Source organism: Brachycentrus maculatus, unplaced genomic scaffold, assembly GCF_059751285.1.
Source record: "Brachycentrus maculatus isolate JH-2025_06_01 unplaced genomic scaffold, ASM5975128v1 h1tg000122l, whole genome shotgun sequence".
NCBI lineage: Eukaryota > Metazoa > Arthropoda > Insecta > Trichoptera > Brachycentridae > Brachycentrus > Brachycentrus maculatus.
In genome coordinates, this window is record NW_028280875.1 from 276,319 (window position 1) to 303,727 (window position 27,409).

A 27,409-nucleotide genomic window follows, 5' to 3' on the forward strand; every position below is an offset into this window, starting at 1 on the left:
AGGTACATAATGTGAATGACTCGAATATAAAGAAAACCGCTTCAATAATTCATAATTTTAAAGGGAAAATATAGTGATCATGTACTTATTTAAATTGCAAAATTATTTTGGTTTTATATTATGTAGCTGAATACATGACAAGTGCAGCGTGTTATGTATGTGTTGGGTTATTCTAATAATTGAAGTCCATTTTTTAAAATAGGAATTGTCTTATTTTTAAAAATGCTTCGATATCCCACATCCAAATTATGATATTACTATATTTATATTATTTTTTAACATCTCACCAAAGATGAAGAAGAATATGGAAGTCTGGACATTTACGGGGCTGACGACCTTCATAGGCTGGTTTAAGTGATCACTTTACACACATGTAACATTCACCAATTCTACCAATTATTGACAACTACACTACTCAAATTCTTGGAAGTTCTGTATATATGAACCAATTTAGAAACCTTGTTCTTGAATCACTAGAACTTCACTAGAGACATCTATTGGTGAGATGTAAAGAAGCTTTTTACTAAGCAGAAACTCTTATATTAGTATGTGAGGTCCGAATCCTGGATCATAATCACACACATGATATAATATAACTAATTTGACCCTTTTATACATCTTTAAGATTATTATATACAATTTCTTAAATGATACATTTGCATTGGTTTGCAACGCTGCATATATCGTTAATTTATTGATTTTCGTTCCCGTTTTGAACATTTTTGATAATTATTTACAATTTCTTAAAGTAATTTTGTTATATTTCTTTTGGTTTACAACACTGCATATATGTATCTAGTATAGAAAATGCCATTTTTTTATTAAAAATAATCCTGAAATATCGCCACATCCTATTTTTTTTTAAATTATATTATTTAATTTATTGTTTTTTGTCCCCGTTTACAAGCCTTTATGATTATTATTTATAATTTCTTAAAATAATTTTGTTACATTTATAATGGTTTGAAAACTGTATGTATCAAGTATAAAAATGTTATTTCCTTTTAAAAATAATGCTGGAATATCCCCACTTCACAATTAAAATAATTCATGATATTACATACTTAATTTACTACTTTTCGCCTTCTTTTTAAACCTTTATGATAATTTTTTACAATTTCTTTAAATAATTTATCAGTTTTTGTGACCATTTTTACCTTTATGATTATTATTTACATTTTTTAAAAATAATTTGTATCGGTTCGCAAAACTGTATCTAAGTGCTGTTTTTTCTATTACTTTTTCTTTACAATACGCAATTATTGGTATAATAAATAGCAAAGGAGACACACATAAATTGTGATTTTCTAAATTATACAGCTTTTAATAAAGTTACTCTTCAAATAATCAAGCAAAGAAAATATTAAACTAAAAATATTGTATAAGCTTTTCTATTTTTTTTTAATCACGACTCGTGTTTCATCATCAAATGCTATATTATATGAAAAGACAATAAAAACTAAAACTATATCAGACCAATTTAGGCAAAAATCATCTTGTAGATGTGTGAAAAAACTTTATGTATATGTACATATATATGTATGTATGTATATGACCTTAGTGGGTTCACACTTAGATTCAAGGTTTGGAATTCAACAACTTGTAACTTCAGTCAAATTAAAGAATATATTTTCACAGATTCAGTTATGTAATTCGGAGAAAATTTAGAGGAAAATTTTTATAATTCAACACGCTTGTGTTTTATTCTACGCATAATTTGTGCATTTGTTTGAACATTTGTTTGACCGTTTGATTGCCGATCGTCGATTTTCGTCGATTCGTGTTTTAACGAAGATTGCCGATCGTCGATTTCCGTCGATTGCGTCAGTCGTGCTCTGATTCGCGCGTACGTAGGGTGTGGTGCTGCGGCGTTGGTAAATATTATTCTAATATTATCTTAATAGTTGTAAGATCGTAGTAAACCGTTTAAATTTCAGATTCATTTATTATTTTTTTTATTTTAGTTAATTTAAAAAACATAATGTCGAGCGCGTCCTCTGAAATGTCTGATAGCGGGAGCGACGATTTTCACTCCTCTAATTCAAGTTCGAGTAAGAGTAGCTCTGGTGAGAGTGATGTCATATCCGTGTTTCCCAACCGCAGGATGCGAATTTCCAGTAATTCTTCTGATCGTGACCAAGAAATGGAGAGTAACACCAGAAATTACTCATTTACAAATGTACCTCCCGGAACCAATTTTTCTACCGAAAATTCTCATTTTTTCGAAACGCCTGGACTTCGGGATCCTCCTCCGCGTGATTCCAAAACTATATCATATTTTGATTTATTTTTTAATGTCATTCTGTTAACAACGATAAAAAATGAAACCAACAAATATGCCCAACAATTTCTTGAAAACTCTTCTGACACTTTACGAAACAAATCACGTGCAAAGGCTTGGAAACCGGTGTCTGTATTGGAATTGAAGGCTTTCATAGCGGTCATACTTGAAATGGGTATTACACGACGACCGTCAATTGTTTCCTACTGGAGTACAGATTCGAGGGGCATACCATGGTTCAAACAAATGTTCTCAAGAAACCGATTTCAGATAATTTTGAAATTTTTTCATCTAATTGATAATTCCACCTTGGCTCCATCCAATCATCCAGACTACGACCCCTGTGCAAAATTCAATATGATAGTTGTCCATGCCAATGAAGTTTTCCGACGCCATTATATCCCTAATCGCCAGCTCTCTATTGATGAGTCATTGGTAGGGACTCATTGCCACTCAAAAATCAAACAATATCTCCCCAACAAAAAACACCACAGATGGGGAATAAAGTTTTGGATGTTATGCGACTCTATAACCCATTATTGCTTGGCATTTTTTTGTTACCGAGGAGCAAAATTAGAGCAAGACAAGGATGATACAAAAAAATTTGGCCTTGGCCATGTTGTAGTAATGAATCTGTTAAAAATTGGTAACTACCTGGACAAAGGTTATCATATTTTTGTTGACAATTTTTTTACAAGCATTCAACTGGCTAAGACTTTATTGGAAAGAATTACGTATATTACAGGAACCATCCGTCGAAACAGGAAATATATACCACGTGAGGCACAAGTGTCTCAAGTTGGAAAACCTAATTATTATAAAAGTGACGACATTCTTCTCTGTTCATATCGAGATAAAAAAACCAAAAAACACCCGGTCATCCTAATTTCTACAAATAGTAATACGAGTGGCGTCACAGTGAAAAAATATAGGGGTTCATACGAAACGCAAACAGAAAAACCACAGATGATTCATGAGTACAATAAATACATGGGCGGAATAGATGAGTCTGATAAAATGTTGTATGTATATTTAGATGAAAGAAGAACATTGAAATATTGGAAAAAGGTAACATTTAACATTTTTGGAAGAATGGTTTTAAACGCATATATAATATATTCAATCAATAATGAAGGCAAAAAAAATTCAAGACACGAGTTCACATCAAAAATAATTGAATCGATTGAAAGGGAATGGTTACCTACAAAAAAAAAGCTGAAATTTCTTCAACAATTTCATTCTATAAATCCAAACTGCAGAAGCTTCCAGGAAAGAATTTACGTCGCTGTGTGGTCTGTAGTAATAAAGATGGTGCTGGGCTGCGTAGATCAACGACTATTTGTGCTTATTGTAAGAAGGGTGTCCACACGGCGTGTGCAGGAAAGCACAGTTGTTGATTTTCTTTTGTTTTTCATTTTTGTCTTTCTTTTTTTCTAAATAAAATACTGTATTCATTTATACAAGCGTTTTATTTCAAATATTTCGACATTCTTTAATAAAACACCGAAAAAATCATCAAAATTCATGAAAATTCAAAGAATTTATGGGGTTTTAAAAAAATATATAGTTTCATAAAAAATGATGTTTTTTTGGTGGCATTTTACAAGAAACTGTATGCATTTTTTGGCACTCAAACGGTTAATATCCCTTAAGTGTTATAAAAATATAAAGTACATACCTAATTTATAAACAAATCAAATAATGCCTGCCCCGATAAATTATTTTTTAAACAAAATTCACAAAACATTAATTCCATATGTGAAATTTATGAAAGTGATATTTTTCGACTAGTAATTTTTGCCCGAATGATATCTATCCTATTTTATTTTCTAATATTGGTGAACCAATATACTTCTTTCCTATACTATTGAGATACTCATCATCTTTCATTATTAATTCTTAATAATATTAATTTACAATTATTCATATATCTTGAATGAAAAAATTTAAAAAGTTTTTGTCGGAACTATATTTGACTCGAAACAAATATTTTTGGTTTGGCTTTGAAGATGACCGATGACTGTTTGGTGTTTTTGATACGGTTTGACGATGCTCTCAAAACAGCTGTTTAAAACAAATTATCTATTTATCTAAAAGAATATAATCAAATCTTGTTTTAATTTATTTTAATAATAGATAATAGAATTCTACAAAGTTCAATAAAGGATAACTATTGGCTTTTTTCAAATGCAAAAGGTTATTTTGATGTTCTGGTGCATGAATATGAGGTTTCTTTTAGGACATAAATACAGTACAGATATTTAAGTGTTCCCCGCGTTTCATCCATTGTTTTACGCTAACGAATAGTACTTACCTTTATTTACTATTTACAAGAGTCGGTAAGACGATTGCCCATGATTATTCTTATCTAGATACGAGGGTGTCGGATGCGAACTTAAAATTATCCACTAAAATCTAAATGAGTTATTCCATCCAAAAATTAAGTTAGCACAAGAGGCTACGTTCTAAAATAACAAATGTAACCGTAACACATTAAACGCCATGGGAGGCACCGGTTACCTCACCTGCGCTGGACCGCAGCGCCATGGGGGGCACCAGTGACCTCAATCAAGAGCTACATTCAAAATACTTTAACTATGGAAACCATTTTCAAATTAAAAAAATGAAATTAACTAAATATATCGTATTATTAAAAGACGTAATTACCGAAAGTTTTTTTTTGTGAATTTCAAAATTGACAAATTTTAGTATTGGCGTTTAACGTGTTAAATAATTTTTGAATACTGTTAATATTTCTACAGTTTATTTTTACAAAAAAGGTACGAAAATGTAATTTTTACAAAAATGTTATTTTGAAAATAGCTAACAATAACTAAGTCTATACATCGCGAGATGTAATCTTAGGTGCTAATTAGTATGTATTGGAGCCCATATGCAGATTTAATGCTTTGTAATGTACAACTTACATCCTAAAGTTCGCTAATCTATCTTAAAAATAGCTTACAACTACATTGAGGTTGGTTGAGAGGGTTGTATGAGTAAGTTAAGTCAATACTTTGGCCAGATTATCGCAAATCTCGAGCCAAAATACAAAATTGTGCATCTCCAAGTGGGGAATTTCGACAATTCAACTAGCCCAATTTAACTGGGAAACACTTTAAGCGTATGATACAGGCAGATATAAGAGGGAGAAGCCCGCGAGAGCAATAGAAACGATGGTACGGTGTGACTCGGCAATGAATGAAAATTTTTAGACGATCACTGTGTAAAAATCTGGATGTTAATTTAGGAAATATTGAGAGAATATATTCCTAGCTCTCAGTGCATTGCTGTCAACAAAATATTACGGACATATCGAGAGAGACAAGCGAGTGATTTTTGAGAAAGGAAAATGGATGGTTTGCGTACACTAATGTTTTTATTATTATTACTAAATGCCGAATGTTTTACTTTTCTTTAAAAAAACATGTGAAAAAACCCCACTTTTACTTAGCAGATCGTATGAAAATGTACTTTTCCATGTTACTGGGAGTTGGTTATTAGTCTTTGGCTAACGAAATTTAACAAAGTGACCCAAATGTATTTCGACTTTTCTAGATGTTATCATTTCTTCAGTCAAACGATATTTGTTGCGTGCAAACAGTCAAAATGTTTTAATCAAACAGCTGAAAACTGTATTCTGACATTTGGGATAGCAATAAAATAAAGATATGGAATTTATACTCAGCAGAAAAGAAATAAGATGCATAAGGGATAGAAAACTCTACAATAGGTAAATTTTATCAACAAAAAAATTACCTGTTGGAGAGTACGGACAAGCCTTATCATCAAACATTAGACCCAAAGTCATTTGGACAATATTGCATTTTAGTATAATTATCTGTAATACTGGCCTAATTGGAAAACTTTTTTTATTCTGGCAACACCAATTGTTGAAAAACTAGTAAAACTCGCAAATGGTTTTATCATGTGAATTGTTAACCGTTACATTTTTATTAGCATCAGTTAATTTTCAGTGAATTTAACAGTTTAGTTTTCAAGAGCTCAGATTTTTATTTTAACATAATTTTCTGTCTGGGACAAGTTCACTGTATACACGCAACAGAGTATTCTAATCTAAATCATTACAATTAATACTTAAAATTATCAAATTTTACTCGGATGTTAAGATTTTTCTTTAAATTCAGCTAGCTGTTCTGTTGCCAATATTATATATTTTAAAATGTTACACAATTAATTGTGCTGACCTTAAGGTCTATTTTTTTTTTATCAAAGTTTGTTTTAAGAAAAAAAGAAGGGTATAACTAGATATTTTAGATCAAGTATGTAAACAGTACTCGGTTTAACAGTTTTAAAATGTAGGTACAACATTTTTTTCGTCAAAATATTTGAGTGATAATTTGAAGTTTTTTTTTAAAAAACCATCCCCAAACCGACACAAAAAGGTGAAAGCGTCTCTTCCATATGTTTGTGTCGTATTGATCAATACCTTATTTATTTGGTCTTTTTTACTATGGCCGACACACTCTGCATTTGTTTGTGACTCAGATTTGAACTTCTATTCGTAGAACTGATAATTTCGACTGCAATTTGCACTAAAAAGACATCTTTTTATCCATACTATGAATCCATCTGTTTAAAAAACGTGAAACAATATATCTAGTTATCCTCGGTTGGGTGAAGGAATAAGTTTGCTTAATATTAATCACAGAATGTTTTTACTCGTCGTCATTAAAATATTAAATAACAATACGTATATGTTTTTTTGCTTTAGCAACAAATAACTTGGTAGTTAGGACATCGCTTTCATTTTTTATTTCCTTTTTGTAACATTATTTTTACAATTATACAGTTTATTTTATGAAATAGAGAATAGGGTATTATCACCGGGTTAGAATATAGAATTTTACATACTCTACTACACATAACGGAGTTTATTTTTTATTCTCTTTATATGTATTTAAAAAAATTATAAAAAATATAATATGAATTTATTTATCATTTTCATTTGTAAAATTTGTTTATTAAAAAAATAGCATTTTAGTGAGTTGGTGACATATTGCATCAACACGTATGAGATTTTTAGAAAGTTGATATCAATGCTGCTAATCCACAGCATAAATTTTGAATTCCGTTGATCCTGCTCCTAAGTACTACTTATTTGGAACCAGGCTCGTAAGTTACGCAACAGAACTATAATCAAGAGTTGCATCCTTCATATTTATATTATTATTTCTTGACAGATTTCAAGTACTGATTGCCTTGTGATTTATTTAAACTTATAAATTTACCAATAAAAAAACGAAGGTGGTAATACCCAATTTATGCGAACAATATTTTAAATTTTCAAATCATTCAAATAAATTTTTGAAAAAAACATGAAGAGCACACAAAAACGAGATATCGATATTACAAAACAAATAGAAATTTTAGATTATTTTATTTTAAATAAGTACTATTAAAGTGTTCTCCGCGAAAAAAATTATTTGGCTGATTTTAAATGAATTGACACAACTTATGAATAAAATCGTGTCTGCTTAAAAATGCTTCTTTAAATTGACTAATTTTGTATTCCTGAAACGGCAGAAATATAAAGTTAAAAAACAGACGAAAATATACTAGTAAACTAATAAAAAATAATAAATGTTCAAAAATTGCAAACCTTGATGATTAATTAAAAAAAATCAAAGAGATGACAGATAAAAGTCAGAATAAAAAGTTATGGAATATCAACAGCTCATTTTTGCATTTAATGCAGATCAAACAATATTAAAAAAATGTTTATATTTATTATATAATTTGTTTTTAAACTTAAATTATCAATAAGCTTACATTTAAAAAATTTACAATCTTAAAAATACTTTTATAAATGTAATTTGATGTGTTACGGCAATTCTTATTATGTAAAAACATTATTACATATTATTTACAAAATTAAAAATTAAAGTGCAAGTAAATGAATCTTTTACATGAATAAATATTAATGTTACCTCAGTAATGAAATAGAAAAATGTAAAATAAAAATAGAGACTAATTTTCAAGAATTCAAAGAAGGTCGAATTGAAATCATCTATTTCTAAGCAAGTTAGTAAAAATATAGAGTAATTAATAATTGTGAATTATTAAAAATGGGAGATATATTTGAAAATGGATCATAGATATTTTTATCTTACGGCTAGGAGTGGTGGAGAGTTAGTCAGTTGGTATCGAGGGATGCGATGTAGCGCATCGCTCACGGCAAAGGGCCAACGGAGGGCAAGTGTCGCAGGTGAGAACTATTCTTGTTTGAGAACTCCCATTTCCTCCAACAGCTCCTGCAGTCCATCGGGAACTTTCCCCTCATCCAACTCCTTGGCCCATATTTGGTACTGAAACAAGATAGGATCAGGGTATTAGCGTCGTCCGGTGCGGCTGCTCCCCTCGCTCCGCCTGGCGGCACGGTGACACTGCGCAGTGCGCACTCACCTTCTCCAGCTCCTTGCGCAGCGCCAGCACGGCCTTCTCGCGGTCGGTGACCAGCTCCTCCAGGTACTGGTAGCGCAGCTTCTTGCGGGCGCGGCACTCGCGCGCGCTCTGGCGGCTGCGCTCCAGGCGAGCCCGCATGTCCACCCTCTCCCCCGCCGCCTTCCTGCCGGGCCGGCGTCCTCGCTTGCCCCCCTCCTTGCGCGCTTCTCCGCGAGGCCCTTCCTGCAACACCACTGCACCGTGACAACTACCCACTCTCACTTCTCCAGCCTCAATGCTACAGCCTATTGCTCCTAATCAGGTTGCATCGGGACAGTGATGGATGAAATGGCCGATAGTAGGCTCGGGGGAACGAGAGAACAAGGCGGAGGGAAGGAAGATGATTAGCCCCGAATCGTGACAGGCTACTCCGGGGAATCTAGTTATATTTGAAGGAAAGCTTACAAACATACGTTTATTCAACCCAGCAGCGGACAAGGAATACCGTCATATCTCATAAACACAATCATCAGAAAAGTAAACATCGGTAAAAGTGTGGGGCTCGCACGCCCGCTGACTTCCTTACCTAGCACCTGCTTGCCACCACGGATGAAATCGTGTTTCCAAATTGTTTTTAATATGTAGGGTTATGATCCCATGGTTAGTGCCCGGACTCTCGAGTCAGAGTTTCTGGGTCCGAACCCACTCTACCACAATTTGATACCTATTCTTAATAATGAGCCGCATAGGCTCACACGAATAGTATGTATTTGTATTTTTGTGAATAATTCAAGCACAAAAGTAATTCTCTTTAAAAAAAAAAAAATCATTGAAAATGTACGTTCAAACTAAAATTTAAATCCGATCATGATGATATAGTGTGTTTATAAATGTGGTTTGACCGTTTTAATATTTGACAAGGAAAATGATTTGAAGATAATCATGCCATTTGACAAGTGAAGAGATAGTACTTAATGCGCATGCGCGGAAGAAAAAAAAGGCGCGGCTACGAAAAAGCGCGGCGCATAAAAATTTAAGCGAGAGAACCCTTTTTTACATTAATCCGAGTTATTTTCAAAAATTGCTGTTTTAAATTATTAATTACAATCTACTAAGTTAGCTATACAATACTTAATAAATACGGCCATATCCTACGACGAATAAAACCACAAATAATGGAGTTGTGTAGTAGCGGCATACGAATATGAGAATTAAATAAATTTAAAAATAGCATCAGTGTGATATTGATACATTATATCGAATTATAAAACCGGCAAATAAAGATCTAAGATCACTCTCGATAGCGTTCACTAGAACGCTATCGCTAAGTTCTACGCACTAAGTTTTTTCGGAGGTGTGTATTTTTTTGCGTATATTAATAACTTCGAAGTTACGCGTAAATGGTAGCTTGCTTTATTAAAAAACACGAAATATTAAACATCACATTTATTTTAAAGTTATAAACGCGTTACAAGTAAAAATAAACTAGCGGCCGAGCACTTAGCAACAGTAACCGATTTCATTATCTACAGAAAACGCGCATATATACACGGTATGTATATACAGGTACACAAAATACGTGCTGAAATATAATACGCAATTTATTATGAACTGTTTACTACAATATCACAAAATAATAAATAAATTAGATATAAAAAAATGGATGCACATATTGTGCTGTGTCAATCGATAACAGTCCATAAAAACACTAAGATAGAAAATATATTACGTTGGATTTTTTTAGCGAACAAGGCACTCGTTTGGAAATATAATTTTACAAATTAATGAAATGTTTAAGTGAAAAAATCAACTAGGGTGCAACTGGTAGCAAACATGGCACGCCGACATCGTGCTGCGTAGAAACAGCGCGGCGATCGAGCTACGCCGCCCGTTCGTAAACTGATGCGCTTTTCGTAAGAAAATAGTTTTGCGTTAGACTCTCACGCCTGGATTTGCTCCATCTCTCGAAGGAACGCGACGTTTTCATATTATGAAGGAGAGGAGGGCTGCGCCGCTGCGCTCACTTACCGGCTTCGCAGCAACCAACTCGGCGCGGCGCCCCACAGCCCACAGCCTACAGCCAGACGGCGCGAGGCGAAATGGTCGGCCGCGCGCCGCGGCAGTGAGAAGCGTGCTGCCATTGTATATCTCTCTGCCTCGACGGCATTGTAACGCGACCGGCGAGAGAGAGACGAAATATGTGCGTGATGTTTATGGCAAACGATAAAGTCGGTTTATACAAGTGAGCGCTTTACTATAAACAAAAAATTATTATACATAAAAGTATGCAACGTAATATTTAAGTTGAATAGTAGCTAGAATTTTCGTTGCGTTTACACATTTATTGTAAAAAATAAATATAATATACTGGTTTAAAAATATATAACTTTTCTTGGAATATTATGCTTTACTTACAATTATTTCACCCACGGATAGTAACTTGTGTTTTGCGTGTATCCAAAAAATAAAAAGATTGTTTTAGAAAATAAAAAACAAATACGCGTTTTATCCATAGAAAATAACAACCAAAAATATTGGTGAAAAAATGGAAAATGAAATAAGAAATTATACTCTTGTATATGTATATACTACAATATATGCGTAAATTCAAATTATAATAGGGGGAAAATCCGTGGGCAACTCTGGCCGATGTTTGAGATGAACTAACCGAATTCGAATTGTGAATTTTACTAGGCATGTGTAAACGGATCTTTAGTCGACACAGTATATACGACGCAGAACACAAAACACGACCGGCTGCAACTTGAAACTCAACCAGCAGAATTTAGTAATAGGGAAGAAAACATCAATTGACGTTCCAAGTTAATGTCTACAAAATAGAAAATGCTTTTTGCGAGGTGCCCGCCCATGTCAAAAACATTCCTGACTCGGCCGTCTGCCGAGGTTTGGGAACAAAATTGAAAAGTGAGATTATTGTCGTATGATGTCGGATGACTTATTTAGATTTAATTTAAACTTTTCGATGAATGCTCCCGTAAATGATTGACAAATTTTACGGTTGCGAAAAACAGCTTCGAGAGAGCCGGGTTTTGCGACGCAATTTTACAAAAATAACGTCGCAATTGAGGGATTATTAGGCCTACTGGAATAATAAATGCAACGATACGGCACGTACGGCACTCGGCAACAGTAACTTCTCGATGTATTGGAGTATCCAGGATTTTTTTTTTCAAAATCGTCTATCCTTTGTTATAAGTCCCTTGTTATGTCTGAATTTAAATGTGCATTTTGCGACCAGACGGTCGCTTTACCCTTTTGATATTGTACGCAACGAGGTCAGTAAAACCTCGGTTGGTTGCAACAGTGACAAATTTTATTTTTGCAATGACGCTCTAGCGTCTAATACATATAATTTCCACCGTGTGACATAACAGAAATAAAAAAAAAATGTTGACGTTTCTCGGACAACTGACGGGAGAGTGGAGAGAATAATACAACAAATAATATTACCTTTGTACTAAAAAATATCAAATATACCGGACAAAATACTCCCTAAGCTCCTGGTCCTTTCTAACCTTCCTTATTTTTGTCAATTTACATTATCGTCAATAAAATGTATTTTAGTGCTTAAAAGGGGTTGAACGAAACACATGCAAGGCGAGAAATGTTAGTTCGAAGAGCCGACTAATATTGGTTTTGAAAGGAAATCTAGCATACACAAGTTGGCAATAATTGACTGTCATTGCTAGTAAAGGATGGGCCATCTAACATTTGGAATTTAAGCTATCGGTTATTTTGAGTTTTATTAACAAAAAATTAGTTTTGTGTTTAACATTTACGAAATGGGTCGCTTTACGCTTGAACAAAATTGGGAAATATTGAAAACTTATTTCCAAAGCAGTGAGTCTTCTAACAAACCATTAGAAATTTACGGAAAAATGCCTAAAAGAAGTGCTAATATAAAATAATATAAAAATGCTAATAGTCTTATTTATAAAATGCTAATAGTCGAATTTAATTTTGTAATGTAAACGGTTACGAATCCAGTTAGAATCATGATATAATCTTTTTGGACTACTTACAAATATTCTCAGTTATTTAAAAAATAAGTTATCCGATATTTTCTTTGTAAAAAAGAAATAATATATATTAGCTAACAAACTTTATAAAATAATTTAAACATATTATATCGAGTAGTTATATTGAGTGTTAAAAACATTATTTAAATTTCCCACCGGTTTTAAGTGGCTAAAAATGGATCGCAGCGACATCTCTACGTGAAGAATGTGTACTAAGTTAGTGGTCAAACAGGAAACTGTTTTTTCTTATACGAACAGAATGACAGAACGGCAAAAATATTGACATGACAATAAAAATACTGCATGACATTAGCAAATGGCTGCTTTAGAAAATTAGATTTACAGATTGTTCATCAATATGAAGGATTGACCAACTAATGAGGCACAAGTATACCTAGGACGACAGTTTTTTTTTTACGAAACAAAGAAATCGTATCGATTGTAACAAGCAAACACATTGTTATTGTGGCAGACATATTAAGCACATTGTGAAATAACAGATTAAAAATAAATTAATTCATTTGACAACATGTTCCTACCATTTGGATGTCTTCATCGACGACAGCCATGGCTTCGTAACTCATTTTCAAGTAGAATTATGCGTTATTTCGAATATAAAACAATTTTTATCCTCCAACGAGCAGTTCAACTCGATGACACAACGTGTGTATGTTTACAAACTGCAAACTAGCAAGGTCATTTAACTGACGTCAAAGGTTTTGTTTTGACAGTTCAATCGTTAACAAATAGGCAAACAAATGCTGTGCACTTAATCAAAAGGAATCAATCAAAGCTTAGAATAAAAAATATAACTCCTCTTGGCAATAATATTTTCACTTTATTTCTTACTTGCTGCTTATTGTACTTCGTGCAGACGTACCATAGAGAAATAAGAATAATAATGACGTACATATATACGTTCTACATACTACAAAATAAAATACATTTGTATTTTATTTTTAAAAATGCGAATACCTGGTAGATATGTGATGACCTAGATATTCCAGTTATTGCATTAAAGAAATAACAATTTTCCAATATTATATTGGTTTTTGGATGACTGTTTTTTTGACATTTTTAATTTCTACCTATTTCGTGTTTCGTTTATTTATTTTGTGATTTAGTTTAATTAAATCGTCCCTGGTAGTTGCTTTGTCTGCCTCCGTAGTGCAGTGGTTGGCGTGTTTGGCTGCCCTATCCCGAATTCGATTCCTAGGGGTTCAAAAATGACCCTTATTTTCACTGTAATAATTTTTATATTTAATATCACCCTGGACTGGTCCCTGAGGCTCAGGGTTCATCACCTTTTTAACAATCAAGATAACACTGCTTCTATACGAGGCAGTGCCTTATGCACCATTGAGTGCAGATAATGATTAGAATGAAATTTTGATTATAATGAAATGAATGTATAATTTGATTTACTCATGTTGTAATCAGAAGCAAAGGCTCAAAACTGTGACAGGAAGTAAAGTTGAGATAAAATGTTCAAATAGAGAAATGCAGCAATGATGGAGCAACGTGTCAAAAAGCAACATGACGATCTCCCCTTGTGTGTGAAGCTCCGGAACAGTCACAAGCGAGGCGCGATGCCATCACTCTGGCCCACAAGCCGCGCCGCGCTACGACAACACAGTTACAATGTCAAGCTAACGCACTTTCTCGATCCAATCATAGAAAAAAGGAAACTTCGGAACATTTGGAACCACGCTGATTCACTGTCTTATATCTATTGACACTGGTAAGAATTGCCAGAAGCTCTTTAGCTAAAAAAACTTACTTATTTTTACTTCTTTAAGTAAAAATCACCATAAATATTTAACGCTCGTGTGCTATTCATATTTCCCTTGATTGAACATGTGAATTTCTATGATTTTTGGAAGTTGTATGTTTATCATATTTTTAATTGCCACTTCGCAAGACACTTGAAACAGCCATATCTTGAGAAGTAAATAGTTTTTACCTTTATGGTATGTTCAAGTTATATAGAGGTTTCTGTATCAATATTGGGATATGTAAAATATTTCTTTATAAATTAATAAATTAACTATATATAAATTTATAAAGATATATTTGGATTTATAAAGATATATAGTTGGATTTTATAGTTCGGATTGGATTGTGTGCAAAGATTAGAACATCCTCAAGTGCTGTTAATTTAACAAAAAAAATTCACATAACATGAATGTGTTGGGAATTTAAAATAAGATAACTATATTAAGATATAAAATAACTATGTAAAATAAAGATTCTGAGAAAAGTATCTGCAATAATGGCAGGTGAAAGTTTGTATTATGCAGTTGACCTTCCATGTAACTAACTTGTATTGAATGAAGATCTCCCTATAGTAAACTTTAAGGGTATTCTCCACATATTTTGTTGTTCTACTGGTATGTAGTAAGACACCTTCTCTAGATAGTCTTATAACTATTAAAGAATTTACCTAGTACAAATATTTAATTATAAGTGTTGTTATCGTTTCTCAGTAATAATTTTTTTTATCGTCCGCCGGTCAGCACGCTCAGCTTCCGTACTGGAGGTCCTGGGTTCGATTCCCGGGATTGGGGTCAAATAAATATTAGTGATTTTTTCACTGTAATGTTTATTCAATATTACCCTGGACTGGTACCTGAAGTGGAGGGCTGATTACCTTTTCTATGAAGGAAAGCTAATCGCCCTTGATCGTTAATACATGAGTATTAACGATCAAGATAACACTGAGTTTTTTTATGATGCAGTGCCCTATGCACCATCGGGTGTGGATAAGGGTTTTAAAAAAATATCGTTTCTAGGGCTCACTTAAAATTTAACTTTCAAACTCTGGTGCATTATTAGAAAGTATTATTTTAAATCTCAAGTTTCAAGGTTATCCTCATAAATTGATCTCCCTTGACAACTGTATTATTTTATCCAATATTTATTTGTAAATTCTTAATCCTTTCAATGTCATCACTAAGGGCTACATCGTAATATTTAATCAATAAACTCAGTTCATTTTTCAATCTTCGGGCAAGAATTATTTGAATATTAAATAAAAATGAAAATGATGGTGAGATCAGATTCCTTAAAATCAAATGAGAGCTTAAATCACGAGAATGAAATTGAATCTCTTAGAGCTGAATTGGAGAATGAGAAAATATTTCGGTAAGCGGCTATATACCATTTAAGATTAACATAATTTAACACGGTTTACATAAAGTAATATTTTTAATATTATTTTATGTAAACTGTGTTTCAGGGGAAAGCTGCAGAAGATACTGAAAATTCGGAAGAAGTTACTGAAAAAGTCCTTAAAGATGATTTAAAAAAATATATATTTTAAGTAAATAGTATTATTATTTAACTTAAAGTTTATTTCGAGAATTATCTTTAAAGTGTTTAAACATATAAGGATAAAGATGTCCTCTGACATCTACTGTCTTTTACATCTAATGAGGCAAATTTAAATCTGTCTAGACTGTTAATTTGCACACTAGAACTTAGCTCAAACATTGTCTGTCCTTGATCAATATTATGAAACCTTAACTGCACCAATATAGAGACCTTTTGTGTTCGCTTATTTTTTAAAATTATTTTTAAATAAAGACCTTTTGCATTTCGTTTTTTTTACATCACACAATTTCAGTGTAATAACGCCTTGAAGTGGGTCCTGTAATGGCGACTGAAGCATCAGCAATATGTGCCAATACATACGGCATGATATCCCAGAAACATGTTATCAGTGCCTATTCTGTTGTTCTTCTGACAAATACAAAACAATGTAAAAAGATCTCAAAATTTACTGATAATATTCTTATTTAGCTCTTTTACATGCAATATACACTTCCGTTTATAATTGTAAAAAAAAACCTGCATATGCTAGAACTCTCCTAATAAAGTACCTAGCTGGAGACTCAAACATAAGAATTCTATGGGGAACATTAGTTTTTATAGTTATCAGCCCCTGAGATTGCATTTGTTAACTGATTACTTTTCTTGAAATTATCCTGTTTTTTTCTTAATCCAGAGACAATGCACTTTGGCGAAACACGGAACTCGAGAAAGCCATTGTGAAAATTCAAGAACACCTGCAAAAGGATGAATTCCCTTGGGAGTACGACGATGATCTTAAGGGACAACTCGAAAAGATCGAAAATCTGACGGAAGAGATAACAAAACTCAGAGATGCTCTACCTGAACTTAAAAACCAGCTAAAAAATTCTAAAAGTTGTGGAAAAGGTAATAAACGACCAAATTTTATGCAAAGCCTTTTACTCTTGTGAGGAAGAGGAATTTTAACTGTTTTAGTACACTACATCTTTTTTGACTTTGTCACCTTAATTAGTTACTTAAATTGCTGAAGATTTTTTTTTGCTGAACAATATGATTGAAAATTGTATTTCTTATACTATACTGTTGTACCCAACAGTCAAATGATAAATGCATTAAGAACAATTATCAGTAAGGAGCGCTATCGCGCTTCATGGGTTACAAACGGATAAAGCAAAAAGTCACATTCTGAGATAGGATTATATCTGTATTTACAATTATATTCACGTCATTTGATTACTCTGAAACCTTTTTATTTTGATAATAGTAATCGGCTAATAACATTGAGCAGAAGTCAAAGTAAAATATATTTTTATACTTCATTAGAATTATTTTTCTATTTTTTATTTCAAATTGTATCCCAATCGCTTATCAATATGAGGTTTATCTTCAAATAGCCAATATAATATACTGAGCACTGTAACTAATTTAGAATTAAAAGTATTGCCAAACGATTTTATACCATAAAATACCTCTGACAGGTTTTTTAATGATTTATATAGGAAGGATTTTTTTTTATGGGGCTTTATAATTTTTTCAACTACTACTTTAATTATTTATTATTAATTTATATACTCAATTTTATCGTAGAGTTTCAGAAATTGACCCAACGTTTTTTGTTATTGTACTAACTTACCCATACAGAAGACTAAACGTGGTGCCAGAATATTTAATTTTCCATTTTAGCATATTGTGAGAAAATTGAGAGATTTGTTTTAAAGAGATTTGTGTTTTAGATTGCAAAATGAAGCATGACGATCTCAATTTTAATCTGGATTCCATGAATGAGGTAATATGTATACATTTTAAAGGTTTTTTTTAGATAAAATATTTAAAATTTCATTACAAATATGCAGTAATGTATGTAATTGCTATTATTAATAATATTTTCTGAGTTGAGAGCTGAGATAGTTAGCTAAAAAATAGACTGAATGGAGTTAGTGGACTTTTTATAAATTTTTTTATTTAAAAAAAGTAAGAAATAGTTTAACATGAATTGAACATTCAAAGAATAGAAAAAACAAAATCTGAATGACACAATATGATGGATGGTATAGTAATAAATATATTTAATAGCAAGCAATAATATATGAGAGATTTTTATAACTGAACCCAACAGATGGATCTCATTAAGACGACCAAGAAATTAGAAAGAATGAGAACTGACCTAAAGAGCGCTCTTATTAGCAAAGAATGGTATCTGGACAATGAATCGAAGGTAATTTTTAATCAATATTTCACAAGATTTTTAAACGATTATACCTTAAAAGTTACTTTCTTCATTGAAAAAATTACAAAACTGTGGAAAAAATCACTTGTGTTGATTTTAAAGTCGATTTTAATACACAATGGTAACTATTTCAATTATTTTAGATGTATCAAAGAGTTTTGGACCAAAAGATGCATCTACAGAATGCATTATACCAAAGAAATCAATCTTCAAGCATTAAAAAGGCTTCAGCTTTGGATCGTTGGCAGTAAGTTGAAATTAAAAATCCAATTTTTTGTAGTAAATAGAAATTTACTTTTAGCCAACATTAAAACAGCATATTGTTGTGGTATTTACCCTTTTTTAAAATGAATATTTGTGTTCCCATTATATACACAAATATATAATCATTTCATACTTTTTTTATAAACCCGAGCGGCTCGTTCTTAAAAATAACACAAAAAGTGGGCTTGAGCTTAGAAACTCTGAACACCGTCCAGTGACTGAACACCGGACTACAACCCTTTTTATTTATGTCTGTTACAAGTTCTGTTACTATTCCTTATCTACTTCCTTCATACACTGTGGAAGACTTAACACCGTGCTTTTATGTAATTGTGATCGAGTTAATACCTAGTCTATCTGATACAGTGTCTTTTGGATTTGGTAATCGTCTAAATCGGTTTCAGTTTGTTTCGGTGGAATAGAGGAAAAAATCATTTTCACGGATTTTTCATTATTCTTAGTTGGGAATTTATTTACCATCCATTCAGGTAAATGGAGTGTCTGTGAAATTAGCGAGAAATATGCCAAAATAAATCAATTTTATTTTTGTTTGACAGGAATGGTGGCATACCGAGCAGCAAGCGGACATTGGATTTGAAGAAGGGTCCTATTAACCAAACCGTTTCTCGAGAAAGGTTGCCACTTCGGAAAACGACATAAACTCTAATTATAGCAACACGGTGTAGACTTTCAGATCGTGGATGCACAAAAGAGATCAAGTTAGCGTTGTTAGTTAATAAGACTTTCCAGATATTTTTTAATAATTTGAATTTTGAATAAAGTAATGCGCACTTTCGACAAAAAATAATCAGAATAGTAATTATTAGCAGGCACTATATAATCTGTGGTGAGTGACTTCAGCCTTAACAGATGCTATGTGTTTGTATTTATTTTTTCAGTTTCTAAAAAAAGCTGCACATTTTAGATACATTAACTAATAGACGTCTGCAAAGTTAGCTTACAGCTTGCAACGGTATCAAATGCATTTCCACTAGCAATCAAAAAAATTCGGAGTGAGATACTTACGGAAAATATTTGTTTATAACATTCCTTCCATATTTTTTCCCTTAAATTTAATCATAGATCTTTATTTCACAAAGGTATTTTTGAAGTAGCAATTTTGCTAAAATAGTGCTAAATAAATTATTAAAGAAATAAATTATGAACACTTTGATTCATAAAAAATATATTTATTCAATTACTGTACATAAAACTATACATTTATATAAAAAAGTTTTTTAATAACTTAAATTAAGGTTTTTTATTAAATATAAGATCTATTCCCAAATGTAGAGGTAAATAATAAATTTGGTGTAGTATAAAAGTTTACTTCCTTTTTCATCAAATCCTTTACTGCTCACGATTATCCTAGAACAGATAGTAAAACCGTCAGTTACAAGAATGCATCAACAAACTAAAATCTTTGCATATTATTGATGTCCTTTTCTAATTATTGACATAAGTAAACCAGAGCAAGATATGAATTGTTCAACACTTCTGTGCTTTCATCGTTACGACTGCAAATGTGCACACTTCCTTAAAATAGCTAAGTTTGATTCCTCAATTCTTCACCTGCGTTCAGAACACAGTTTGTAATAGTTCTAGATCAAATTTTTACATATAAATGATTTTTGACTTGAAACGAAGCTTATTCTTCAAACTATTAACATCTTCACAAATAACCCCATCGAAAAATACTATTTTGTAAAATTACATGATAAAGTTAACTAAGCCACAGCAACACGAGGCCTGATACAGCTAATAATAAATAAATAATGTCACAATTGCTCCACAGCCATTTTAACAAAATTAGCTAAATATAAATGACATTATTTTTGTGTGTTTCATAACCAAGATAAAATAGTACAATCTCGATAAAAATCTGTATAACAATATCAAAAATACCTGTTGATTCGTTTTAGAGATGGGATCATCAAGGAGTGTAGAATCCCCATTTTATCATCGGTAGAGACGTAAAATGTTTCCCCTGATAAAAAGAAAAATATACATATTTATTCGGACTTTAATCTAAATATGTATATGATACTGAAAATACATAATACATTTTGTACTGAGAAACATTAGTATCATATTCGAGGACATCGACCTATCAGCAGATAGCATGTGGCATGTGTAAGGCCACTGACCTATGTTTTGCTGAACTCATAGAAATAAAGAAATTTGAGACAATATATAAATTAGTATTTTGTTAGTGGAATAGTGTACTATGGTATTCCTCTTTTATAAGCACCATCTGCCAACCTATCCAAACAGCTAATAGACAAGAACACGCTACAATTTAAAATAATAATAATTTAAACTAAATGACATGATATGATTTTTTTTAAAGGAATAACCCGCAAAGCCTTTATTTGTCTCTACTTGCCTGCGGGTAGGATAGTAAGAAAGGAAAAGTAAATGTTAAAAATACATCACTAACACCCAGACCAATTGAGATTTTTTATTATTATTTATTTTGCAATTGGCGAAAATCGAACCTGCATCACCAATTTCACACCCAACTACACCACAGCGCCTGTCTTTATTTTTTTTATAATTTTGGGACCCAATTTTTCAGTGACTTTTTTTACATACAAATCATCCTACATTGTAAACAAATCATTGAGAGTCTTTTGAGAGCTTTTGGCTTTATCACATTGTTGACGGGAAAAAAACAGGAAAAAATAGATTCATGGGTTTGGCGTTGGTGTGATGATAAAATGGGTTCTTATTATTGATACTTTTTTGACTATATAGATAAATAAATGGCTGTCCAACTCACCCTGAGGTTGTCTCTCCAGTTTGTATGTGGTATTGTTGATTTTCCCGCCGTGATTGAGGAACAGCACGGATCCGGGGAGAGGAGTATCTTTCAAGGAAGTAGAAAGAGTAATGAACACCAAACTCTGGTGAAGAGCAGCTCCCTCGGAACATATTGCGTCTCTCGCATCGCATCGCTGGTTGCAGGATCTTCAAAACAAATATTCAGCGTCAAACTGAAGGTTCCATTCTCTCAGTGTTTAAGGGGAATAACTGATTGGTAGACAAGATTCCAAATAAGGAACCCATTTTTTACTCGTGATGAGTGGTTTTATATAAAGGGTGGTCCAACCATAACGCACGATGTTAATTGTAAATAAAACAAAATGTTTTCAGAGAATTATCTTAATTTTTTTTATGATAGAAAGATCTATGACAATTATGTGTAAAACAAAATATCGGCCAAATGATCGCCACGGCTTTGGTGGCATGCCTTTATCCGATGGTCCATATTTTTAACAGCAAGCATAATTGAGGTTCAATCTCGGTAATGTGCTGAATTATCTCATCATTTAGCTTTTCCATTGTTCTTGGCTTATTGACGTACACTTTTTATTTAAATATCCCCAAAGAAAGAAGTCCAACGGTATCGAATCACATGATCGTGGTGTCCAATTGATATCACCACGATATGAGATAACACGGCCATTGAATTTCTCGTGCAAAAGAGCCATTGTTTCATTGGCTGAGTAGCAAGGTCCTGTTGGAACCACAATTGTCCAGCTCCATATCCTCAATTTCTGGCCATAAAAAGCCTGTTATCATCTCGCAATAGCCAACACCATTTATAATACAATATCCATCACTTTCAATTTAAACTGAATCGTAACTTTTCTTTTTTCAAGTCCAGAATATCATGAAACAATCCTACCTACTGTGTGCATTGCATAAAAAAAGAGAAAATATGTCATTGCCTAGTGTTATAAAGAATTATTATTATTATTGATAGGCAGGCAGTGTACACCTATTGAATGTGGTTAGTGTTAGGTGTGTCAAACTTATTTTTGTGGCGCCTGTTTCCGCCTAAATAAGGCACTGTATGGAATCGACGAGGTGTTAACTGGATCGTAATCATATGAAGGCATTTGTGGATATAGGGGGGAATATGTTTGGTGGGATGTAGTTGGCATAAGGAGCTCAGAAAATAAAATAAAAACAACTAGGTAAAAGTTCAGCATTGTGACAAGTTGGTACCTACATAATCACTGATTTTTTCCTTGTTTTAAAAATTGTACACAAGTAAGATGTGAAGTGAATGTTTCAAGTGCAAATGTGTGCAGCAAAAAATATCCCATGAAACAGTGAAAAATCTGTTTGACATCCTACATTTATTTAGTTTAACTACTATACTACAGAGGACTGTAGTGTGCGGATAATAAGCTAAAATCCTTTAAAAATTATTAGTTTGACTACTAAACTGTAGAGGACAGTAATGTACGGAAAAAATAATCTAAAATCCTTTTATTAGTTTCACTACTAAACTCCAGAGGACAGTAGTGTACGGATATTAATCTAAAATCCTTAAAAAAATTATTAGTTTGACTACTAAACTGCAGAGGACAGTAGTGTACGGATAATAATCTAAAATCCTTTTTTTATATTAGTTTGACTACTAAACTGCAGAGGACAGTAATGTACGGGTAATAATGTTAAAAAATTTTTTTTTTTTAGTTTCACTACTAAACTGCAGAGGACAGTATTGTACGGAAATGTATCTAAATTCAAATCAAAGGTTATTTGAAGCACGGGGTCTAGTGAAAAAAATTAAAGAATCTTTGACTTGCAATATATTAAGTGAAAAACAAAAATGGACCCTAAAAGATATTGTAAATGGACTTTTTGAGCATTTAGTTGCCGTATGCACATCCGCATCATCAATTGAGGGCATACGAAAATCCATAGGACTCACAAAAAATATGAAGGCAATATCCAATAAAATGAATTTAAGGGACATGTTTTAAGCGGATATAACTGTAAAGACTGAAAGCCAACTGAATCGCCTTTTCTTGACAACAGTTGTGACCAAGATTTGCTGCGTCCTACGCCTTATCTCTTCATTCCTCACAAAGCCACCTAAAATTCTTCGCAGACACTTATTCCCAAAGCTAAGTACATGGTTGCTCTGGGCCTTTGCAAGGTGCCATATTTCACAGCCGTTTATTTAAATTCAACCAGAATTAAACCGTACAGTAAAATTAACCAGAGGGTTATAATAGATACATCCTCGGTCACAGCAGTAGTTATTAGTGTTTTGTACATGAATTTAAATTACTTTTAAAGTGAATGTTATGCTTCTATGAGGGAATATCTGGTAAAATGAAAAAAATAGATAAAAGATATATATTTTACCCATTTGCGTTTCTCTCGTACAAATCTGGACATGCGGTGGGAACACAGGCATATGATCCCTGCGTATTGATACACGTATTTATTACTCCATTACAGGAATTCATATTCATTGTGCATTCGTCAATATCTGAAAGAAAAGAAAAACTTTTCACTGAAAAACTGATCTATGGAAGAAGAAGAATAACTTTTTTTGGTGTGCTTTATCTACCTTTTTAAGTATCTACCTCTACATAAAAAATAATATATTTTGTTAGTTTGATATTTGAAACTGCTATGTAGTCCACATAATTAGGTAAGAAAAGAAATGAATGTGTCCAGGAATTGTTCCGGAAAGCACAGAATAGAATGTGGTGATCGACAATGTCCAGGGGGGAACTAACAGGGCGCTTGGAGAGGAAGACAAATAAATAATAAATGATTTAAGAATTTAAAAATGACTTTTGGCTTACCATTACACTTGTTATTATCCAAATGATAACCTTCGGGACATGTATCATTGAACAACTTGGTATAACTGTCTTCATCTTCGTATGAATCATCATCTTCGTAAGAATTTTCCTGACTATCGACATCTTCTCGGTTGGTCGGTTTCTTTATCATTTCCTTTTTACCTGTTTCATCAGGATTCTTTGTTTTCTTTTCTGAAATTATGAAATCGAAAAAAGAATCCAATCTCGAGGAGTGCGATGTGCTTTTTTGGTCTGTGGTGCTTTTTTTCTTTTCTTGGGTGTCATAGGTGTCTTTTTCATCGTCCGCTATAGTTATCGGTGGCTGACTCCACTTGGAATGTTTGGATATTCTCTGCCTGCCCTGCCCGTCATTGTTGTCCGTGTATTCGTTTTCATCAAAAGGAGACAGGGCTTTATAGTCATAATCGTCTATGGGATGGTATTTATGCGGCCGCGTTCTGCGGTGAGCGGGTTTGGACTTGTCTCTAGATGGCGATATTCTGGTTAGGAGTATGTTTTCTTCTCCATCATCTGAATCAATTTCGTCGATACTACCGTGTAGTATTCTTGTAGGTGCTGTGGAAGTAGGAGTATATGTCACAATTGGTGGTTCTTCTGGCACTTGGAAACCCTTCAACCATTTGTTGATATCATCTGTAAAATTTTAAGTACATAAATTAATAAGGCCATCTGTCACCAGCAATAGTGCTAGCCGGAATTTTGGTTAAAGCATATTATATTAAAATATCATTCAAAAGTTAGTAGAGAAGTGGTATCATTATTTCAAATCATGTAACATCGAATGTGAGAGAGAGTTTTTACTGTGTAAAAAAGATTTTTAAAAGAAAAAAGATGCTTTGCGTTAGTTCAAAATTTTTAATACTTTAAACACCAACCTTTAACACACGTCTTACGATCCCCCGTGAGCTTTAGTCCTGGCGGACAAGTACAGTAGAAGCTCCCGGCAGTATTCACACAGTCATGAGAACACCCATCTGTATTATGGAGACACTCATTCACATCTGAAACAGTTAATCATTAAACAATATGAAATGTATGCTGTGTAAGCATTAATTATCAACGACTTACAGAATGAATACACTACCGAGACAAGGAATTACTGCACATAAAATACGTTGATGTCAAGCTTAACTTTGAGGTCAATTTGCATATTATTGTAGCCAACATTTGACAAATATTGTGTCTCTATGATTGTCAAACCTGTCTCAGTCCCTACTTTGCTTATTTGTTCCCCTCCCTACACTATTATTGTCCATGACTGGTGGAATGTGATAGTGCAAAGTAAATTGTGCATATACATTAATTTCAAATAACTTATGTAAACTTCTACTACTTGGTAGTATGATACTCGGCAGTATTCAATCAATACAGTCCACCTTTAATGACTCGGTGTTGAATCCCAACTTGATGCTGGGAAATCTCATTGATCCTGAATAATCTTAGAGGCAGATCAGGCGAGTACTGATTTAGGGAAATAGTAGCTGTCGCATATATTAACTTACCTAAACAACGCTGACCGATTCCCATTGACATGAAGCCGTGCTGACAGAGGCATCGATAACTTCCCGGAAGGTTTTCACACATCTGCGTCGAATGGCAGCCATTGGTCGGCAGTTCACACTCATTCACATCTAAAATAACAACAAATTTGTCACCAATTCTTAATAAAATCAGTCGGAATTGAGCCTTTATTTTACATTAAACAAACCTTGACATTGGTTGTTGTCTTCATGGTACGCATAGCCTACGCTGCATGTGTTAACCCTTAATACTGCCATTGGAGATGACTGCTTATTTTCAGTGATACTGAAAAATGAAATATTTATAGTGCAAATATAAATATATAACCAAAATAACGGTGTTGACTTTTAGTAGCACACGGGACGCTAGCCCTTTGCAAGAATAAGTCGTCCGTATCTAATTGTGATTTGAGATGTTAAGATATGAAGTAATAAGTAGTATAAAAGTTCAAGTTACAGCATGGCTGGAGCAAGCTGTTGATGTATCGGTTCTGCTCTGTCACTGTTTACGTTATCCGGAATGTTTCCGTCTATGATGATGTCCACCAACATTTCCCCACTGTCTGACACTCCCTGGTTTCTGTGATAAAGGTGTACCTGTTCTCCTAAAATTGAAAATCAAATTTTTTAAATAGAATGGCGCTAAATTTAATTTGTACGCTATTATTTTAATGCAGAACGAATATCACTTCAGCTGTGTCTGCTTGGCTGTCAAATTAAAATCAGGGACAAAAATCAACATGGCCTGTTTTATTGATCAGATTGAACTAGTCTTATATAAATTAGCCAGTTAATTTAAAACAGGTAACCTTGGAAGATAGCTGGCTGTTATACATACTTACAATTTTCAATCTTTATACTGGAAATGATTCTTTGTTTAAAAAAGAGTGGAAATAGTTGAATAAATTTTTACATTTACGTTGAACTAAATGAGTTTGTAAATATGTATTTTTCATTGATACCTATTCACAACCAGATAGTACATAGGGTACCACACCAGATGGGTGTAGTGTTAATTTGATCTTAATGAAATAAAAACAAAATGTTCTTTGATTCTACAGTTCTGGAATTTAGAAATGAAATATATGTGATGAGACAGATAGAAGGGGATGGTAGGTAGGTAAAGGAAAAAAACAGTTATGGCTAGGGCACTCGAGGATAAACTAATATTTACCAGTTGCAAATTGTATTTGAGAATCATCCAAATCAGAATCATCAAACTGCGATGGCATCATTCTCAGGCGGCTACTTGCGAGTGGCTTATTTTGGTACGCTTTCTCCATTTCCTTGTTATCCACTGCTTTCGGTGATATTAGGAAACTCATGTACGGCAGATAATCATCCTTCGACAGATATATTAAATATTGTTATAAATGTATATAAAAAGAATTTAAAAAATTTTAGAATCGTGAAAAATTTAAGCGAGCCAATACCTTTTTAGCGAGCACATCATTAATAGATGTCTGCACATACTGATGACCATTTCTCTCCAATATGTCCGCCTCTACAAACTTAGACGGCAACATGAACCCGTTCAACTTTCCAGATATGTTCAACAGCGCCTTGTTGCGTTTGTTCTGACCTTTCCTCCCGTAGATGTCGTTAATACCTTCGATATATTTATTGCAAGAATTGTGAATGTCCAAACACTTTTCAATCTAAAATGCATAATTTACAAAAACATGAGCAATAATCAACTTGAATCACCCATGTAACATGTT

At 33.0% G+C, this 27,409-nt stretch overlaps 3 protein-coding genes across 3 annotated transcripts in view; 1 reads left to right on the forward strand and 2 right to left on the reverse strand.

Moving 5' to 3' along the window:
* LOC148309468 (uncharacterized) overlaps positions 1-19,780 on the forward strand; it is a 37,574-nt gene extending 17,794 nt beyond the window's left edge. The window contains exons 8-12 of the mRNA XM_088259982.1: positions 16,733-16,944; positions 17,772-17,824; positions 18,155-18,253; positions 18,409-18,512; positions 19,087-19,780. Coding sequence (XP_088116108.1) covers positions 16,733-16,944; positions 17,772-17,824; positions 18,155-18,253; positions 18,409-18,512; positions 19,087-19,189 — 571 coding nt within the window. The 3' untranslated portion in view covers positions 19,190-19,780. The remainder of the gene's footprint in view (positions 1-16,732; positions 16,945-17,771; positions 17,825-18,154; positions 18,254-18,408; positions 18,513-19,086) is intronic.
* Positions 7,270-13,408, reverse strand: REPTOR-BP (REPTOR-binding partner). The gene is made up of 3 exons (XM_088259985.1): positions 13,266-13,408; positions 8,708-8,929; positions 7,270-8,610 (listed from the first exon to the last, which is right to left on the reverse strand). The coding sequence occupies exons 1-3, from the start codon at positions 13,308-13,310 to the stop codon at positions 8,518-8,520; spliced, it is 360 nt and encodes a 119-aa protein (XP_088116111.1). The 5' UTR covers positions 13,311-13,408; the 3' UTR covers positions 7,270-8,517.
* Positions 19,686-27,409, reverse strand: part of LOC148309471 (hemicentin-1-like) — a 34,250-nt gene continuing 26,526 nt past the window's right edge. The window contains exons 43-53 of the mRNA XM_088259981.1: positions 27,122-27,346; positions 26,863-27,031; positions 26,146-26,293; positions 25,877-25,974; positions 25,671-25,799; positions 25,044-25,169; positions 24,148-24,801; positions 23,699-23,825; positions 21,312-21,499; positions 20,435-20,516; positions 19,686-19,897 (exon numbers count right to left, since the gene is read on the reverse strand). Coding sequence (XP_088116107.1) covers positions 19,807-19,897; positions 20,435-20,516; positions 21,312-21,499; positions 23,699-23,825; positions 24,148-24,801; positions 25,044-25,169; positions 25,671-25,799; positions 25,877-25,974; positions 26,146-26,293; positions 26,863-27,031; positions 27,122-27,346 — 2,037 coding nt within the window. The 3' untranslated portion in view covers positions 19,686-19,806. The remainder of the gene's footprint in view (positions 19,898-20,434; positions 20,517-21,311; positions 21,500-23,698; positions 23,826-24,147; positions 24,802-25,043; positions 25,170-25,670; positions 25,800-25,876; positions 25,975-26,145; positions 26,294-26,862; positions 27,032-27,121; positions 27,347-27,409) is intronic.

Excerpts from the sequence above, each read along its gene's own strand:
- REPTOR-BP (XM_088259985.1), bottom strand. The coding sequence starts at position 13,310 with ATGAGTTACGAAGCCATGGCTGTCGTCGATGAAGACATCCAAATG. Across the intron at positions 8,930-13,265 it reads TCGATGAAGACATCCAAATG|GAAGGGCCTCGCGGAGAAGC; the intron begins GTAGGAACATGT and ends GTGGTGTTGCAG. Across the intron at positions 8,611-8,707 it reads TGCGCAAGGAGCTGGAGAAG|TACCAAATATGGGCCAAGGA; the intron begins GTGAGTGCGCAC and ends ATCTTGTTTCAG.